Source organism: Apus apus, chromosome 3 (assembly GCF_020740795.1).
Source record: "Apus apus isolate bApuApu2 chromosome 3, bApuApu2.pri.cur, whole genome shotgun sequence".
Classification (NCBI taxonomy): domain Eukaryota; kingdom Metazoa; phylum Chordata; class Aves; order Apodiformes; family Apodidae; genus Apus; species Apus apus.
The window spans coordinates 11606416-11627301 of NC_067284.1; the positions used below are offsets into that span (position 1 = coordinate 11606416).

The 20886-nt window shown below is 41.2% G+C and overlaps 1 protein-coding gene and 1 long non-coding RNA gene across 4 annotated transcripts in view; one reads left to right on the forward strand and one right to left on the reverse strand.

Moving 5' to 3' along the window:
• Positions 1 to 7732: 7732 nt before the first annotated feature.
• Positions 7733 to 12707, reverse strand: LOC127382210 (uncharacterized). Of its 2 annotated transcripts, XR_007888900.1 has the most exons (3): positions 12568 to 12707; positions 11269 to 11637; positions 7733 to 10888 (listed from the first exon to the last, which is right to left on the reverse strand). It is a non-coding gene; the product is annotated as an uncharacterized LOC127382210 (long non-coding RNA). The 2 variants fall into 2 exon arrangements; XR_007888899.1 differs by lacking the exon at positions 12568 to 12707 and having other exon boundaries at positions 11269 to 12344.
• A 51-nt stretch (positions 12708 to 12758) lies between these two features.
• The window catches only part of RNGTT (RNA guanylyltransferase and 5'-phosphatase), a 176327-nt gene continuing 168199 nt past the window's right edge, over positions 12759 to 20886 (forward strand). For both annotated transcript variants that reach the window (XM_051614993.1, XM_051614994.1), the window contains exons 1-2: positions 12759 to 12943; positions 19917 to 20026. In XM_051614993.1, coding sequence (XP_051470953.1) covers positions 12880 to 12943; positions 19917 to 20026 — 174 coding nt within the window. In that variant the 5' untranslated portion in view covers positions 12759 to 12879. The remainder of the gene's footprint in view (positions 12944 to 19916; positions 20027 to 20886) is intronic.

The window sequence follows — 20886 nt, forward strand, 5'->3', positions numbered from 1 at the left end:
AAATGAAAATAAAACCCAAGTTAGATCTTAGTGTTTTAATACATGGCCTTTCTATGGCCTAATAGCAGCAGTGACTTTTACCAGCCATTTTCACTCTAGTGACATTTTTCTTGTCTAAACCTGAGCTGCTGCCATTCAGGGAAATGCTAACCTGAAAATAAACTCCTTTAAAGTCAAAGTATCATTTGACTTTGTTCCTCTTTCTGTTTTCACTGCCTACGCAAGTTGTGTACTTGGTGGATTTTTTTTTATGCAGGCTGGGACTTTCCAGTGACGTGTCCTCAGCTGGAAGGAGAGGGGAGTTTCTCACTGCAGAGCAACACTGGGGTTTTCCATTTTCCAGAACTCTTCCTGTGTGCCATTTATAGTCAATGATACAGATCAGGTTTGGTTTTGTTTCCCTCTTTAAAGAACGAGATGTGCAACTGCAAGCCTTTTATCTCTCCTGCTCTGATGTAATCAGTTTTCTTTTGTCTGCTGAGATGAACTAGAAGGTTTTGTCCTTCCCCCCTCACAATTTTCCACAGCCACAGTTCCTCTGGCAAAACCTTGTTCTGGACTTCGTCAGGTCTCAGTGTTATTATTAGATCCCACTTATCAGCTGCAACACTACATCAGTGTTGTTATCATACTGCCAAGGCACCAGCCTTCTTACTTAGCTCAGTTATGTCTTCTTTCATCTGCTCTTGTTTTCTGTTCCTATTCTGCCTCAAATTAAAAACAGTCATCTGCAAGTCCTGTCCAAGGCTAGCTTCTGCTTCCTACCTGACCTATTCCCTTTCAATGTCACCCATTCCTTTATCTTTTAAAATGTCTCTGTAAACTACCTTATACTTTCTTTTGCTAGGAGTCCCTTGTTGCTGTCTTCCTCAATACTCCCTGTATCCAGAATACCCAACACCAATTGTCTTGTTTTTAAATCAACTCTTGGGAGCAGGCAACTCAGAAACCACATGGATAGTAGATTTCTACTTGTTATACTAAGCAGAAGACATTACAGAAAAATTAAACATCTGTAACAGAACTAGATCTTATTACTTTGTTCTGATCTATTTTAATAATATGCCAACAAATGCAAATGAAACTGAACAAACTACTTGCAAAATAATACTGGTGTAACTGTGTGTGCTATGATGTACCTGGTAAGAGATTCTGCTGCTTACATAGGCTCTTGGGAACGGGGTTATAGAATACTAAATACCATGTGAGATGGTGAGGTGGTGCAATATTTACAGAACACATGCAAGTCCCCAAAGCAAACTATATTGTTTTTCCTTTTAATCGTAGAGAAATTAGGTAAATACTGGAGTAGACTACTGTGAAATGGAATTCTGGTCTCCCTGCCTTCCCCTTGTACATGTACACAGGGCTCTCTCATTTACTTTACTGAGAACTGTATATATTTATTTGGAAGTTATGAAACTTATTACTTGCAATGAACCTTGGAAAGGAAAAGTGGTAAAGAAGGATGAGCTTGAGTATTAATAGTCTAGGATATGGCAAACCAGTTCCTCCCATTCATTCACCAAAAGTCACAGGTACATACTATACTATGGCAAATAAATTCCTTTTAAAAAAAGATTCTTCTTCCCTTTAAGTGATGCACAATCAATGGACAAACGCAAGTCACAACCAAAGGAGTAATCCTACATAAATATTAAATATCATTTTAAAACAAAAACCAATATTTAGCTGTACTGAGTTGATTAGCTGTAAAAAGCCAAGCTTAAAAGCTGTTAAAAATCAAGTTTTAGTAAGGCTTAACTAGGCAGTTCTTAATTAGTATGTACAATTTTTTTATTAAAATATCTATCAATCAGCAGCAATTGCAAAGACTTCAGTGCAACCAGATGCCAGGATCGGTCTGTTTCTTAACACTTTAACTTAACTGTAAGTAAGTGAGGTCACTGATTTGGACATTCAGTAAAGTAGGAGTCATGGAACATGTTTCCCTTATGTGTTTAATATAAACCAGAAAAAATTGTGTAACTTGTTGATGACTACTGGAACTTGCGTAGCACCGTAGGAATTTCAGTTCCAGCATTCATTCACCAGCACTTAGGGTTGTGAAATCAAATGCACACAGTCTTTGTCCTTGACTGTTTCATAGCTAGGCTTCGAGATAGGGTTGAATACTTTGTCTCAGAAATAGCTCAGTTGCACTGAAAGACAAAACAAAGACTGAGACAAAACGATGTATTTCTCTAGGATTCTCTAAGTGATACTTTGATTTATTTTTTTTTTTCCATTTGCACAATACTTTGGAAAAAAAGTTTCCTGGGTTGATCATAGGCAATCAACCTCTGGTTGCACAACAGACCTTGAGCAGCATGACTTGTCACTGCTGCCTGCTGGATAGCATATCTTTAATGTTCTGTATTACTTCAGTAGAAAGGCAGCTGCATGATGCAAACACGGGAGTCATATCAAAAGGTTTCTCTGTTACACTCTTTTATTAGGACTTGTTTTCTTCTGATCCCCTTTTGGTTTTTGTTAGTTCCCCAGGGAAATGCCACAGCTGAGCCCTTTTTTTCCATTCCCAGCTTTCCTTCTCATTAGTGAATCATTTTTGTAGGTTACACCACAGTTTTAAGCTACCTCTAGGAAACTAAATCAACAAATACACTGTGCATACATTGTGTTGGCACTGCCAGTGTGCTGATAGGCTGAAATACTTGTATTTGGGAAGCTTATTCAGTAGCAGGCATGGTTGAAAGTGAATTCTCACTGCAGAAGAAGAGCGTTTCTGTGAGTCACTGCAGAAGTGTCATGCCCCTAGGGCAGAAAGGAATCAGAGGTCCCACAGGGAAATCTGCAAGCTTGGCTCCAGGTTGCTTCTGGAGAAGTCAGAATTGTAAGAATAAATAGGTCAGGTGGCAGGTTGCCTGTGTCACCACAGATCTGCCTGAGTGGATCTGTGGTGTTGGCAGTTACTCACTGCAGCCACTATCTCCTTCAGTGACAGAAATTACTTTTATCTCTGAGGTGATTAATGCTGTTGAAACTGGATACACATTTATTTATCACACTTTTGAATGCCATAGTTCATGTAGAAGAAAATAATATTTAGCATTAAACAGATGATGAATGTATTTGAACCATCTTTTGTAGCCCACACTCCATTAAAAAAAGAGAAAGCAATTGCAAATTTTTTATGTGTGGTTTTGCCACTTAGCAGTAAAAAAAAATATTTTATGGTGACAGTGGGTGTCAGTAACAGATGGAAAAGAACATAGCTGGATCAGGAACAATGGTGGATATAACCGTAGTTTTCTGATTGTGGTTATCTGAGACCTGTCCCAAGTCTAACATTGTTTTGGTCTTTTCCACATTGGAAATCTTAAAAAATACAGCAATAAAATTCCCACACAGTTTTTCCGTTAAAATACAAGTGAAATGTTTGTTTCAAGGTCTGGATTAATAATGTCAGCTGTGTAGTTTTATTATTTCAGCTTCACACGTTAAACCGATCCAAATTTCCTTCAGATCCTTGGCTCATCACAGGTCTAAGAGAAACTGAGGCCATATTTTGCTACTTGGTGGCAATGCTGGGCAGGTGTTCATGCAGCCTGGGCAGTCCCTCTCCTGCCCCAACCCTGCCTGTGTGTTCCTGACCACTTATTGCATTTCCCTCCGAGTTTATCCGTGCTACTTATGCAGCCACAGAAGGAACCAGAGCGAGGAACTCGGCCCAGCAGAGCCCAGCAAATAGGGGAGAGGGAGGCTTGCTTGCTTTTGGGCTGCATTGACTGGATTGTCTCACTGCAGGAGTGCAGACAGTTGCTCAGCACAAGGGAGGAATCCACATGGAGAAAACAGGCTGTGTGAGCCTGATGCTCGGAGCTGAGATGAGGGAAGTGCTGAGGGGGGGATTCGCAGCTGCTACTGCCCAAATCGTGTTGACCTACAGCCTACAAAAATGTGTTGCTTGTGCTGGTGGTTGGGTTGCTCCCAGAAAAGAGGGCCATAACTGGATGCAGGGGTGCACTGGAAACAGTCATTAAAACAATGGTTTATATTTTAATGTTATGCAGTTAGAAATGGAAAAACTTTTTTGCATGGCTGAAACTTCAGCTACCAAGGGGGTCAGGAAGATGACCCGGCAACAGCTCTAGCAGTGTTGAGGCTGGCACAAACTGCAGTGTAGAGAAAATAAAATAATGAAGTAGGTTGTGTTCCAGGTCAAAATGCCTTTTCATTCTGCCTGCTCCCTCTGTGCTGATCAAGCATTGCATCTAAGATTCAAACAATCAAAACAGGCTTCCTATTTTAAACCAACATATCCTTGTGTATAACCAGCACTGTGCCCATACTTTTTAAAATCATTTGAGACTCCCTAGCTCTGTGTCATTGTTCAAAAATTTACATGTAATAAATTACTTTAGTTCTATTCCTGACTCTCTGCTGTTGTTTACCAATGTTTCTTGGCATGTTTTTCTAATTCTCCATGCTAGACAACACGTATAGGTAGGCCCTGAGTCACAGTCAGCTGAAACTGTTAAGTCTTTCACTGACGTTTAGAAAGCTCAGAATGTGTCACGTAGCAGGTCTCTGACAAAACATCCAATTATAGTAAAGGACACAATACTAGACTTATTTTAGCAGACCTGACTCCCAGTACCTGGAAGGATATGTGGAGATTTTTCTCCCCAAAGGGATTTTTGAAAAGCAGTTTCTGTAAAGCAGATGTAGATACAAGAATTCACAAAGTAACTTTTCAGAAGAAGTGTTAACATTTTCCAGGAATCAGTGCATAAGAATTGTTAGCCAAGCCCCTGAAATGTTAATCTAGTCAGAGATCTAGGATTTAATTTCTGGCAAGTAAAAGAATAATCTTCGTGCCTCCTCCCCTTTCTCAAGGACCATAATCTCTAAGTAACTCCCTAAAAGTCCCTCTGGACAAGCAGTTTCATACCCATACTGAGTGAAGGTTGTGAGTACAAGGATAATAGCTGGTTTTCCCCCACTTTGATCTCAGCCTAGTTACAGCAGGTAAAACCAGCAGTGAAAAGAAGTAGCGTGGACTTCAGCTGTAGTTCTATGAATAGTAATGAGCCAGAGGCACTATGATCTCTGAGGCAAAGTCTGTTCCATAATACCCATCATAAATTGTCACCATGCTATGAAGCCTGACGTGGTGAGAATGTGAAAAAAGAGCATTTCTAGGGAACAGCAAACATATTTCAAAATAATAATTAAAAAAATCCTTTTTCTAAGGAATTCTTTGGAAGATCTGAATTTACAACCTAAACAATGTCATTGACTAAAATGACAGTTGCAATAGTACTCTTAAGGTTTCATAGATCAGTGATGCTGCAAATGTATATTCCAGGAAATTCTTCTCACTCACTGCTTCCTTCTGAGGGAGGCTTTTTCAGGAAAGAGTAGCATGTGTTCTTGTAAAGCTTGTTCCACAATGCATACTGACAGAAAGCAAAACTAACCTCACAAGGGAAGCATTTGAGCATCTGATTATATACATATATGTATACACATATTTTACCATAACTCAATATGTACGCAATATACATATATATTCAGATTTACTTTTAAAAAAGCCTGTGTGGCTGCCAGAATGGACATTTTGCTTTACTCCACGTTCCTTTTATTTGCCTTTGGCCAGTTTCTTGCAGTATTTTTAGGACTACAAAGACCTCAAGAGGGAGCATTTGGTCTTCATTTACATTTGTACAGTATGTTATGCATATTTTATATAGTAAAGCCATACAAATAAAAACAGGTCTGTAGGTATTTTCTCAGCTACTATATTAGAGCTCACACATGTATTAGTCTTCACAGGCTTTATATTCATGTGTATCCATAGTATATCCATCCCTGGAGACATTCCAAACCTGCCTGGACATGTTCCTGTGTGATCTGCTATAGGGGATCCTGCTCTAGCAGGGGGGTTAGACTAGATGATCTCCAGAGGTCCCTTCCAGCCCCTACCATTCCATGATTGTGTGATCTATAGGCACTATCTGCTGATGCAGATGGTCTGTGAGACTGCCCACGGATAATAGTATTTTCTTCGTGTGACTGATCACATGAGAAAAGATTTCTGCCAGTATAGCCACCCAGATCATCACATATGCAGGTTTGTAGGCTGAAACACTGAAACACTCTTGGCCGTTTCAGGCTGTAGAGGAGTGATAACCCTTCATCAGCAGCTACTGACTGCTCTAGTCTGCCTCCTTCAGTAACCAGGACTTCAGTTACTCGATTAGTTTTAAACACAACCTCCATTCAGGGCAAGATTTTAACTAAAGTGTCCATATTCAGGCAGTAGAGAGACTAGGAAGTGTAGCAACAGAATGCTGCTCTACTTTGTGGAACCCAGTCCCTCCTCAGCCCAGCTCCAAAGGCTGTGAGTCATTATTATGTAAATTAGATGAGTTTCTCACACATTATGCCATACTTTTCCCTAGTACTACTCATCTTTCTTTGTGAGATATTAGTTGGTTCATTATTTATCCATACTCAAAGCACACTACTACCATAAGATTTAATTTTATGCAGTAGAGCATATATTCTTAAATGTTACATCTGGGTGTTTTTGACAGTGTAGGTTCCCACTGAAGCCATCCTTCACCCCTCTTGTGAGTAAGGCCTCAGGGGTTTAGGTCAAACCATAGGAAGCCCAGGGAGACCAGCATCACTTCTCAAGGAATGAGAGGCTTCTTGCTTGTAAGCCTGCTCTCTGTTAAATCAAGCACACCACCATTTTAGCTGCAGAGGAACAACAGCAAGGCATCTTGTTTTTCAGGCCTGCAAGTCAGTGCTTGAAGCCTCAGCTGTCGTTCTTCAAGAACAGCACCCCTCTGGACAGACAGGCTGCTCCTTCCTTCTGCAAATGCATGTGTGTGCAGACACACATCTTCTGGACTCCTTCCCAGGTAGATCTGATAAGTAAATCACCTGCTAAGTAAATAGTCTGACATGTCTGCATGTCAAAGCTAAGACTGTTAATGTCCCCTGCAGTGTTGTAAGACTCAGTGTCATGTAGACTTACATGCTGGAGTGAGTTCAGAGAAGGAGCAACCAAGCTGGTGAAGGGGCTGAAGAGCAAGACCTGTGAGAGAACTGAGATTGTTTAGCTTGAAGAGGAGGCTGAGGGGAAACCTAATTGCTCTCTACAACTACCTGAAAGGAGGTTGTAGGGAGGTGGGTGTTGGCCTCTTCTCTCAAGTAAATAAGACTAGAGGAAATGGCCTGAAGTTGTGGCAGGGGAAGTTTAGATTAGGTATTAGGAATAATTTATTTATTGAAAGAGTAGTCAGGTGATGGAATGGGCTGCCCAGGGAGGTGCTGGAGTCACCCTCCCTGGAGGTATTCAAAAACCATGTAAATGAGCCACTTCAGGACATGCTCTAGTGTGTACTTTATTTATTTATTTGTGTTTTAATTCTGAGGCAGGGGGTGGTTGAAGGTTGGATGTGGTGACCTTAGAGATCTTTTCCTACTACAACAATTCTGTGATTCTGTGATCATTACAGCACCTACATGTTTGGTGATGACTACCCCAAACATGATACCCAAATCAGGGACCTGGATTTAAAACAGCTTCATCCCAAGCTCACTGTGTGTTTGTTCCCTGCCTGTTCAGAGATTTACTGTACAGGTTGAGCTAATGCCGTAATACCTTAGAGGCTTGAGCTGAAAATGTCCTGTTGCCAGAACAAAGCCCTGAAGAAAAAATTCAGATTTAAATAAAGACTTGAAGTCAAGCTGCTTACATTACATCCATTAGTTTTATTACTCTTACAGAAAGAAGGGTGTAGTCAATGTTCTAATACAAGTCTGGGTTGTCTTCTGTTGGAAATTTTATTAAGAGCCATATCATAATCTTGCACTAGGGAATGACTCCAGAAGTTGATTTTGCTACTTTATGCTGCTTCCTGTTTACTTTGGAAAGAAAAATAACTGTACTTTAACTTATTTAAAGCCTGTGAAGTCCTCATGCCCCCTAATGCCTTGAAGAGTGAAGACTGGTAATTCTGTTGCTGAGTTCCTCTCAAAGGTCTCTTTAGGAGGAACACTGTAAATGACATTTTTATTTTTCAAAGACACTAGAGCACTCAAAATTTTGCTTCAGCGTCCCTTTTGGTGTTGTATACACATAAAGAATAAAACAATTCTCTTTTAAAATCTTTATTTCGTTTTCAGACCTGGAAAAGTAATTTATTGTCTCAGAAGTTACATGCTTAATTATTTGTTGACATCAAACAAATAGGCATGAACTAAAAAATGTTGAGCTCCTTTCATTTTCTTTTAATTTTTAAAATATTCAGTGCATGCTCTGCATTTTTAAATGTAGAAGCCTACATTAGTATTAGAGAACTTAACCATAAGCAACCACAGTATTAACTTTCACTTAAATCTAAAAGTATGTTTTCATTGCACTTTTTTTAGGGTGTTTTTTTTTCCTTCTGATGCCATTAAAATCTGAGTACTAATGGCATAAAATATGACTAAAGTTAAAGAAGTTAACATTTTTATCCAGATAAAAATGCCCTGCCCACAAAAGCTTCACGCATACTGCAAGTAAACCAGTCATAAAGGAACACTGTACTAGACATATATTCTGTCCTAAGTAAATTTGCCATGAACATTAAAGCAACAAGCAAGGAATGAATTAATTCAATGAGTAAATTGAAAAATACAAGTATAGTTTGCTCTGTTCTACATATAATAACTTACAAGTTTATGGCATAAAATCTTTTTCCAGGTAAACAACTATAACATGAAGTGGAAAAATACTATATGAATCATGATTGCATATATAGTTAGCCTCTTTCACAATTACTTTCACTTAAGTAAATCCTGTTGTCTCAGTTTAGCAAATGATCTGTTTGATCTCTGTTTTTTTTTCTTTTTTTTAAGAAAACACATTTACTAGATGGAGTCAGAAATGTCTGTTTCGTAGAACACCCTGAGGGATGTTTTTATTTTATTATTACAGTCATTATTACTCTATGAACACATGGGAAAATATTGTTACAATAAAACAGAACAGTAATAGGGTTGTTGACCTATATCAGTACAGAGGAGGACAACACATGTTCTTCCTTGGGGCAAAATATGTTGTGTAACCACTTTGTGTAGAACTAGTAACTGAAACGACTTAGCTACTTACAATATGAATATATGACATCCATCAGCAGTAATTTGCAAAATTGTTCAGTTTGTAATTAGTTAAAAGTTCCAAGTGAGTGTGGAGGGTTTGGTGTGTGGGATTTTTTATGGTTTAAGTCAAGGGAGAACATAAATGCAGCACTCCACCACCAGAAACAACATGTCTTGAGTTCAGAACCAAGGAAGTCACCACACCCAATGTGCAAGGGATAAACAGCATCTTGAAAAACTGACTTTTTGATTGTAGAGTCTGCTCTGACAGGAAAAGGATTTAAATTGGTAAGCAAAAACCAGGGTAAGGATCCAGGCACCTGAATGCTTCTAGATAAAAAAAACCGACATGCAGAAAAGAGGGAAAGTGATATAATAGATTGCAGTTGCTTTATCAAACAAGTCCTCGAAAGAACCACTGCAGCCACCTTCGTGTTCCTCGTTCAAACACAGAAAGTGCTGGCTTTTGAAAGCCACAGGGAGACTCGAGGAGCTCGGTGCCCTCTGCTGGTACCTCAGGAATAAGTAATTTTAACTATTAATCTTACAACGTCAAGCAAGAAAGTTCACAAGAACTGTTTGATGTCACACCCAAACATCAACCTACGCCTGCATAAATTGTTTCAAAGTGTCTAACACGGCACGGTCCAGTGCATACGGTATGTGCACAGCACTCAATGCTAGCCTGGAAATAACCTGTTCTCCAGACCAGGACACCAACACCAAGGCTAGAGCAAGTTAAGGGTAAACTGAGTCACCTGAAATGTGCTGTATCTGTGGGAGGCAAGGCAGCAGCACTTTCTCAAACGTGCAAATACAGTTAGTCTGCAGAAGAATACTGGTCTTTTGGGTGACTGAATCTTCCCCAAGGAACACACTGAACAACAATGACAGCAACAGGCATTCCTTGCTTCTCTATTCCCTGTCCTATATTCCACCTGTGAATGTCTTATTTATAGCATACTGACTCTTAAGACCTAGATGAAAAACACTCTTTCCATGTCACCATCAACAGATCAACCATTCTGTAGCAGCTGTGACATTTCTTTTTTTGGGGAAAAAAAAAAGGGATGAACAACCTGCTCCCTCCTTTCTCCTTCAACAGCTGGCTTCAAACTGTCATTGTTTTTGGTACTTGATGAGGAGCAGGATGGTGGGTGGCAAGCAGACCTAGGCTGTATGTCACACCTCAGGAAGCGCCCTCTGGCTGGGGAAGGTGCTCTGCCCAACGGCTGCTCACTCTTTGCCAGAGGGACTTCCCAAACTCTGCTCAGCCAACCCCAGAACCACCAAAAGCCCAAACTATGCACGATGCCTGGCCAAACTAATTTTTGGCTGTATGCTCCTTAACTTCCATTAAAAGTTTCAAATATTTTGTTTGCATTGCTCATTGCTAAGTAAGAACTGATGTACACATCCTCCCAGATTAACATTACATCTTTACACAGAAGTGTTTTTGCTCTGTAGCTGTTAAGGTTCTTTTAAAAACAGATCTTTAAGCTAGACTGTGAGAACAGACATTATTTCTCAATCATTATATATTTTTGTACTATTTTGCACACCTGAAAATGGTTTTATTCCTAATTTTGCCATACTGATAATGTAACTCTACGTTGCTCCTAACTCACTGCAATCAGACACCGAGTATCCTGCAGCTAATGATTGCTTGTTGCTCCTTCTGAACACTCCTTGCACTCAAGTGTCCCTTTCTTTTCTGGCTGGTCTTCAGCACCACCTGGTGTCTGACTGCTGCTTGTTTGTTCTGTAAAGAAAAAATGACCTTATTTCAAACATCATACAGTTGGGACGTAACTGAAGTGCACTTAACAGTTAGGGAAAAGAATATAGTCTTTCACAAGCAAGACTCTTAATTTTTAGCTAGAATGAGAATATCTGATGATGACAAAAGCCTTAGAAGACAAAATTCAGAAGCTTCTAATGTAGTATGAGAACCTGATGACTCACATATGCAAACTACTTAACTGATAACCTCAAGTACTTTGAGAGGATGTTACAGGGAGGAAATTATGTCTCATCAAATCTAAGTGATGAAATGCAGCAGCAAACATGGTCACTGTGTAATTCTGGACAGATCAGATTATTTCCATTGTTTTGATGTGTTAACACACACCTAAAGGTTACCTGTTTTGTCTGAAGATGTGACAGCAGCTAGTTTTTTAAGCTGTTGCAGCTACTGTCCTGCAAAGGCAGCACACCTGGTATATGGAAAAACAGGAAGTACTGAAATGTAACTGGAAAATAAACTTCCAAGTGAAACCACCTGTGATGGTTTTGGCTGGGATAGTTAATTTTCTTCATAGTAGCTCATGTGGTGCTGTGTTTTGGATTTGTGACCAAAACAGTGCTAGTAACGCCAGCATGTTTCAGCTGTTGCTGTGCAGTTCTTGCAGTGTCAAGGCCTTTTCTCACCCCACCCCACCAGGCTGGGGTTACACAGTGAGTCGTGACAGCTGATCCCAGCTGACCCAGGGGATATTCCAGCAATAACACCTGGAAGGAGGGAAACATTTGAAGTGAAGTTGTTTGTCTTCCCAAGTAACCACTGCAAGTGGTGGAGGCTTGCTTTCCAGAAGGTGGCTAAACACCTGCCTGACAACGGGAAGCAGTGAATGAATTCCTTATTTTTCCTTATCTGTAGCTTGACCCACAAGTTTCCTCATTTTTATCCTTTGGATTCTCTCCCTCCTCTCGCTGCAGGGAGAAAAGCAACTCAGTGGCTGTGTGAGGCTTAGGGGCCTCCTGGGGCTAAACCCTGGCCCCTTAAACATTCCTTTCACACAGGCAAACACTGCCAGGCTACTGTTCTTCAGCAGAGCCCATGGAAGCAGACCACTTTCATCCCATGGGCAATTTTCACTGGGATTCTGTCTAGAAACACAGTTTTTGTTATGTGAACCTATCTGCAAGCCTAACCTTTCTGGCCATGCCTTTTTCCTGAAGAGAAGGCCCAGTGCAGAGGCACCTCTGCTGCACTAGCAGAGCCACTGCACGGGACTGGAATAGATCCACCACTAGCTGGAGCACAGACCCACCTAATTCCACCTCCAGTCCCAGCTACCAGGGAAAATTAAGGTTCAGAACGGCTATCCAAGCTTCCAGCTATTTGCAGCTCAGGCTCAGGCTGCGTTTCATGAGCCTGGCGCAGTCTCTGCGGCCTGAGGAGCCTTCAGCTCCTTTCTCTCAGACCCCGCTCTCCCCCGAAGCCTCCCGCAGCCCCCTCACCCACCCGGCAGCCCCCGCAGCCGCGCTTCCTGTCTCACGAGCGATCCCCGCCGCTGCTCCCGCTCCCTCCTTCCCGACCCCCGGAGCCTTCCCTGCCCGGCAGGACGCGGGGCCGGGATCCCCCCTTTCCCGAGCCGCCTCTAGGCCAGGCCTGCCTTAGGTTGCCCTCCGCGAGAGGAAAACCTCCCTCACGTTTACCCCGGGAGCCTTTCCCTGCCTTCCTCGGCGCGGAGGTGAGCCCAAGCTCGGCCGGCAGCGCGGCCCGTCTGCCGGCACAGCCCGGTACCGCCCCGCGGCCCGGCCCGGCCCTGCCGCGGAGCCGCTGCTTCCCCGCCCCGGTCCGCAGGCCCCGGCCCGGAAGCGGAAGCGGGAGCGGGAGCGCGGGGCAGTGTGGGCGGCGGCGGCTGAGGCGGAGCCGGGTCCGAATGAAGGCGCCGCGGGCGAGGGGCCGCTGAGCGCCCCGGGCCCCGCTCCCCGGCCCCGGCAGGCAGCGGCCGCCCGGGCCCCGCCATGTCCTACAACAAGATCCCGCCGCGCTGGCTCCACTGCCCCAGGAGGGGGCAGCCCGTGGCAGGTGAGCGCCCGGCCCGGCCCCGGGGGGGGCTGCGTGGCGGGGACGGGGCCTTCCCCTCCGGGCCGCTCCCCTGCCCGCCGCTCCTGCTCCTCAGCCGGGCGGGCGGGGGTCTCTGTGGGGCGGCCGCGGCCCCTCGCCCTCCGGCCCGGCCGGGCTCTTTGTCCCGGGGCGCCGAGCAGCCTTTCGTGCCGAGCGCCGGGGTCGGTGCTGCCCCAGAGCTGGCTTCCCCCGGGTGGGCTGTGTTCCCTGTGCTCTCAGCTCGGGGTCTCGCCCTGCCCTCGGCTGGTGCAGCCCTGACACCGACTGGCCCCTGCAGGGCTCCGGGCTCTCCCCTGCCCTCGGCAGCCGTCGTGCCGGGTGCTCGCTTCGCACTTGTTGCGTTTAGGGCTGAAACTTTTCTCTCCTGTCACGTCCGACGAGGCAGGCGGCAGAGCTGCCCTCCGGAGCGTTCCTCAGCCCTGGCGAGTCCCTGGTGCAGCCTCTTCCTTGCTTGTTTGTTTGATTTTCCCGAAGGCTCTGATGTTTATCAGTTCTGCCTGTTACTGGGCCGACTGACAGTGCCAGTCGCTGGTGCGTTCCTGAGCTGTTGAGCTGGAGGATGAGTTGAAGTGTTGTCCTCCAGAGTTTCATGCCGATGTCAGGTTCTGTCTCTCACTGATTGCTGTCATCTTGGATGTTCTTGCCCGTAACACACTGTCTCCACTGCTGCTAGGTATCCAGTCTTGCTGGCATCTCGTGGTTAGGTACCATGTAAACTCACATTTTTTTGTTTGTGAATTATCCTACTGACTTCAGATGAATGTTTTCCCAGCTGCCTGATATGAGATAGAGTGAACAAACTTTGCACTTTTCACTTTTCTCAAGTTCTTATTTCCTTTTAACAGTAAGCAGTTCCAACCAACAGGGTTTTTTTCCAGAATATTTTCAAGTTTGCACTCCTTTAATCTTACTGTAATAATTTAAAGTTTTTTTTTTTTTTAAAACACAGCACTTGCTACTCAATATGCTATTCTAGATGACACTGTGCCATGGTTTGCTTAATAGTTAAAACTCCTGTGTTTTCTTTCCCACGTTTCCACATCGTCATCTTACATTTTTTTGGTGGCACTTGGTTGTGAAAAAGCTGAAAACACTGATGACTGTTTACAGGTTTGTTTAGAATCTGGTGAGACATCACAGTAGGCTTAATCTTCCCATCAAAATGCATTTTTTGGCATTTATTAATATTTAATTTCAGTTGTATATTTTGTGTGTTACTGGTTTCCCTCAGGTCCCTTCTGTGTTTCTTATATGAACTTGACTGAATTGTCATATTGCTTATCTTCATTATCTCTGTTTCCTGACTGCTGGCAAATGCACTGCTTTGAATCTAATAAGAGATTTGACAGCCTAAGTTGCTAGCCTGTGACCACGTGAAAAATAGACTAATGACTCTATTATTTATTTGTTTACCTTCTCAGCAAGTTCTTGATCTCTAGAAGTTGTTGCTTTTGTTTGTCTGTCTTTGAAGCCATGGATTCTCAGAAATAGTAACATAGAGTAAGCAAGAATGCAGGTCATCAGCATGTCATCTGCTGTGCCATCACTGCTTGTGTGTTTGTTTGTTCAGTAACTGCAAGGTAATTATTTTCCATTTGGTGTGATCGTGCACAAGAAGTTACTGCACACAAAAAAGGAAGGTGCTTGGTTAATTTCTTTGGCTGCTTTACCTTAATGTAGTCTTACTTTAGTTCACCTGTTTTTTAGTTTTTTAGTTCTTACAACTTAGCAAAAGTCCTAGTGCACCATTAGTCTTCTCTCATTTTTTCTGTTTTACTTTTCAAAGACACGTAACTGTTTTATTGAGAGATAATTTTTAGACTTTATTGATGTTGACACTGTCTCCCAGATGTTTTAGTATGTTTTTGGGTCAAATTTCTAAGCATCTGTGTGTGATTTTATTCTCATCTGGTAGTGTAATAGTAGTAATACTGCTGAACAAGGTTTGTCTGGCTTTTGTAGATTAATATTCATGGATTGTTTGGTCATGACCCCCTCTTATCTTATGGTTGTGGCATCTCAAATTTCTTGGTGACCTCAAATACTCAAGTATTGGTGACCTCAAGTACTAGTGAGGTTTGGAGCTCTTCTGTTGGTGAGATAGGATTCATTCAGGTTAAAAGGACCCTTCATTCTGAATGAGGTGAATTGATCCATGATTCCCATTATTTTCCTCTTTACTTTTGTAAAGCAGTTCTTTAGAATGGCATGTTTTCACGTTTATTGCCTTGTGGTAGCACCTCAATCGTGTACTTGGTGAAAAGATCTTTCTCTGAACTCTTAGATCAGGTTGCATCACACTTGCTGTCCTGGCATCACCATCTCTGCAGGTACCCATGTTTTGTAGCCACCAGAAGCTCAGTCCATTTTGGTTTTTCATGGAAAATACTAGCAGGATATTGAAGAACAGACAGGAAAAGTGTCTCAACAGTGTCTTCTAGTCTCCTTCTATTGGTTCATATTAGTGAATCCTCTTCTAGACATATGCAGCATGTGGAGGGATGAGATATTAAAAATATCCATATTGCATATAGTTATAGATCTAGCACCCTAGATAAAAGAGTAACCCCTCTGGTTCAGGAGGCTGCTGAGCTATAGCTTCTGGTAGTTGGGAAGAATATTCTGATGAGGAGTTGTCATTGTCCTGGTTTTGTACTCTTTGCTGGGCATCTGTTCCTGGCTTGTTCTGGTGATGAGTTACTAGGTGAAATGGATGCTTTGACCCAGCATAGTTGTTCCAGAAGGAGAAAACTCTTTACTTTTTAGGGGGGGGAAGGTGGTTGTTTTCTTTTTTTTCAGTTGTGGATTTTACTATTTCATTTTATTCAAGTTTCCCTTTCTTAACCTTGGTTACTTTACACAGCCTAGCCTTCCTAATCAATGCTCAATCTCAACATACCATGGTCATACATAATTAGTGGCTGCTGTAATGTATTGAGTTGATAGCTTCATGCCACAGAAAATTAGGCTAAATTAAGGGTAGCCTTTTTACTGGTATGCTGTAGAATTCAAATTGTATGACAGAAAATGTGCCAAAATTAGAGCATGTATGTGTAGGAAATGAGTTGTTTTATGTTGTTCACTTTTATTTCTCTCAGGTTTATCCACTTGATGTCTATACTCTGACATACTGGGCTCTTATTTTTAGAATTTCTACCTATTTTTCAACGCAAAGCATTTGGAAAATGGGTTTTAATATCCAATTTCCAAAACTATTTGACAAATTTGAACTTAATTGTGGAAGTAATTATCAAGTGTCAGGGTTCCAGTAACATTTTGAAGTTAATTTGAAAATTTGATCGAGGAGTTATGATCATTATAACCATTTAGTTTAGATACACTAATGACCTGGGATGCTTTGATATCCCTGTAAAATATCAGCTTCTTACTGTCAGATCACCTTATTCAACATAAAGAATGGATTATTTAATCTTCAAAAGCTTGTGCATGGAGGCTTGAGTTGCAGTCAGTTTTTATTTCTGCAATCACTTCTTTAGTGTAAGCTGCAGGGCAAAACTGCAGCAGAAATTGTAGCTACTACCTCATTTATACTAATCCATATTACTCAGAAAGGATAGAACTTTGTTAGAATTAAAAGCTTAGATTTTCTGTAGCTTAATGACAGTCACCTGACAGGGGCTTATATATGCACAGGGAAGGAGGATTTTCAAGCTTCTGTAGAAAGATCAAATAGCAAATTTGCTAGGTATGTAAATTTGGTTTTCTGTTATAAGATGGAACACAATATGATACTATATTCAAGATCTTGGGGGTTGGACTAGATGACCTTTATAGGTCCCTTCCAACCCAATACATCCTGTGATTCCATCTTTAATGCATGTGTAGCAGTAAAAATTTAGAAGATAGTGCATAGAAATATTGTGAAATTATGTTGCAGAGAAATGTAATTTATAAAGCCGAAGCAACCCAAAAGAAAAAACAACAACAACAACAACAAAACCCAGAGCCATTGTTTTTGTAATCTGATTACAAAATTTCCCTAAATTGCATGAATTCACTGTTTTCTTCTAGCCTTGGCAGGCAGCTTGTTTGCTGCCATATAAGCTCTGTGTCTCAGTGATACTGCCAAACTGGAATCTGTAGAACTTGGGCACCTAAATACTTCCCAATATCTGGTTTAGATCTTTGGAGATTATAGTAAATGGACTCTATTAAATGCTCATCACTTCCACTGCTGTGTAAGGGTGTTCAAATGCTGCAGGGGATGCTGACTAGACTGTCTTTTCCTGGTGATGATCAGGATTGTATTATCATTGCTCAGAAGGAAATCAGAGTGAAAATCAGACACTAAATCAAGGTCTGCTACCAAGAAGAGAATGAACGTGTTCTCTGTTCTGCAAGATGGAGGATGGGAGAGTCTTTGGTGTGATTGTACAGTCTCTAATTGGATGCTACAGGAAACAGTCTTAACCTCTAGGCAGTGTTTTCCAACTCTATATTCTTTTTTCTCAGCATCTCATAAAAGATGGTCATTTTCTTATGTATCCATTGACTAATTTAACAGTCCTTTTCTTAATTGAATGCCTTGGCTACAGCTAGTTTATTTCCATTCTTCCTGTTTGGTAATGGGCAAGGAGATGTATCAGGGTGGGAGTGGCAAGTGGCAAAGTTAAAACACTTTCAAGCATGCTTGGTGTTTTGCAAAACTTGGGAAAAAAAAAAAAAAAAAGGAATCCAAAATTAGGATTTGCATAAGCATTCTGTACAGAGGAAGATTACAAGTTAATCTGGAAGGGTTAATAGTGAGTGAGAGAGAGGCTGGACAGTAATGTTGAAGGTGATGACAAAGTGTGAAGAAAATCAAAGTAGATAGATCAAGAAAAGAGGAAACGGGGGATGTACCCAGCTTAACAGCCATGACCAGCAGGATGTGTAACTGTTGCAGCCATGACCAGGGAAGGAGGATGTGTAACTCTTGGAATGAAAGGGCAAAGGGAAGTAAAGTGCAGTTAGGAGTTCTTCTAGCAGTCAAATAAGTTGAAGTGACTAGAAATTTATTACCGTGTAATGTGTATTTTGACTATATGACTGAATAACTTTCCTTTTAGCTCTGAAGTTTGAATGGTCTCAGACAAGTGTAACAGTGAGGGTGTTTCTCATGTTGCTGATTAACATCAAACCTCAGCTGACAAGTTATGTGAAGATTCTCATTTTCCATAACTGTCTGTCTTCTGTGGTTTATGGTGTCACTTTCCTAGAATTGAAATGCTTATTTGAGACTGTATGTTTTAATAGAATTTAAGGCTACAAAGAACTTGTATGAGCTTTAATTTATTGTATAGAGAACGATCTCAGCTGCATTCATTTAGTAAAAATGGAATGTGTTTTTCTACTTCTATGAAGATTAGTGAGCTTCTTTCTCAAAACTTGATTTCAAGCTGAATACAATGGGCATTTTAGTGTCTTTTCATTCCATATGGTTTTGTTTTGCTGAAAACGAGAGAGTTTTGATTCTTTTATTATGAAGAAATGTTTTGTCTTGATGAGAAAGCAGTACTTTCATGAGTAATGTAGAAGAATTTTTTAGGCTTAGTGCTGGGTGTGCTGATTCCCTTGAGGATCTGAAGCTGAACATTGAAATGCTATGTCAAGACTAGTGGTTGGTGGCTGTTACTCCATGTTACACAGCTGAACAGATGCTTCAGATGGTTTAAGGAGTAGTATAGAAAGGTGTTCTTTTCCTTACTTCAAAATATCATGTGGGTATTTGTGTTTCTAAATAGGAAAAGCTTTTTAAAAGTTGCTGAAGTTAAAAAAAAAAAAGTATAGAATCAACTCTGTTTTTTTTTTTTCTTTGAGGTTCATCTGTCTTTGAGTATCATTCATTTACATATTTACATAGCTCTTTAGAAATGCTGAGGTTCCCTTGGTTTCACTCCCTGACTATACCATTAACCTTGGTGTGGCTTGGCAGACGTGCCAGGTCTCTTTCTTATTCTCAATTTGCATTGTTTTTCCAGGGTCCCAGGGGTGTGTGAGGAGACACACTGCTTCCCAGGCAGATGTGGTGGTGGTGGTAGTGACCTGGGCTTTAAGTTCTCCTTGTCTCTTTGTGGAAGCACAGGAAGAGCCGTTGGGTCAGGACATGCTGCTCAGATGCGTGTTCCTGCTGCCCTGGGAGGGAAGGCATGTCTGTAGCTTGCTGGGGTTCAGAAGGAAAGAGCTAGAGTTCTCGCATCTTCTGCAGTGGGCATGATGGATTAAAAATAAAATCAATATTAAAAAAAAAATAATAGGAATTTCTAGGGAGTGATGTATGTAGTCCAGTAAGTACTAATTCCAGTACTTTCCAGCTCTTGTTGCTGTTTTGTGACTTCCCCATGTCTGAACCACAGGTAGGTGGTGTCTTTTGGAGGGAAGGTGGAACTGCCACAGAACTCCTCCAACATGCCTTAAGGAGCACATAAGAAAGACCTGTAGTGTGTAGATGTTCTGGACCAAAGAGTGGGGTGTTTTGTTTTTTTTTTGTTTTTTTTTTTTTTTTTTAGTGATCTTTACCATATTTTGCATTTGCAGGAAATCAACCTGATGTTTACATGGTTGTGTAACAAAATGTGATTTAAAGTGATATTTTCATGTTTTAACTCTACTAAGTTTCCATTTTCTCTTTTCTGTTGTGTACTGTAGCTCTGCAGCTTAGATCACACAAAAAGTTAGCTAAAAATGTTCAATTACTTTGTTTTAGATGAGCTGACCTGTAGTTCCTTTAAACTTCTAAACTTATTTGTGAATTCTGAGAGCTCATAACTAAAGTATTCCAACTCAACTGTTATTGTTACTTTTCCTGCCATTATTTTTCATTGAAGGTGAACCTGTAAATCTGTTCAGCGTGTTGCTTTGAAATCACTACGTTGTAAGTGTCCACATACATAAGGATACATATAATGCTGCAAAATTTGATTATCTTTCACAGGGAAGTTTTTACCATTGAAGACAATGCTAGGACCAAGATATGATGAGCAGGTTGCTGAAGAAAATCGTTTTCACCCAAGTATGTTATCCAACTACTTGAAGAGTCTGAAGGTAAAGTTTACATTTTCCAGTAACTGAACATTACTTTCATTATTAATATTTATTCAAATGCTGCTTTTCAGATTTAAGAAAAAAGTGGTCAATGGCTTCCTTTGGGACAGTTGTGCTGAAATGTATTGTTTACATGTTCAGGTTTTCTTTGCAACTCCTAAATTTCCAAAAGTACTTTATTACAGGCAAGAATTGTGCAAAATCCTCCAGCTCATGCACTATATTAGCAGCAAGAATCTCGCTCTTCTGTGTTATAACTGTTGCATCTTGGAGGGGTGTAATTGTCAAAATACTGTTAGTCTTGAGTTTGTAGTTTTACAGACTCTGGCATATGGCTTTGTAAAGTTACAGTTTTGCTTACATGAGTGAAAGCATTTGAAAGTGAAAGGAGAATTTTGTGGAAGTCTTCTGCAGTTTCAATGCATAATTTTCTTCGTTTGATGCACAGAATATTTCATGGTATCTAACCAGTCATTCCCAAGTATGGAAGCAAACAATTTATGGGTTTTATCCATTAACTTCTAGTGAAAATAAATACATAAATAGAAAAAAGAATTAAATTAGGTGCATGGACTGGGACTCACGAAGGTGGGTTGTTGCTGTGGTTAGATATTTGTGCTTCTGGCTTATTTTTTTCATTTTCAGTTTGACCTATTTCTGCCTTGCATGTTACTCTGCACCGTAGCACAACTTTGACAATAAAGGTAGGAAACAGGACCTTTCCAGCCTTTCATGGAGGTCTGTGAAGTGTTGTGCCCAGTCCAGTGCATCTGGAGATATGAAAAATGGGATTTTGAACCTCCCAGGCAAAGGAAGGCCTACAGCCTAATTAATTTAATCTGTTTATTAAATTGTTATAT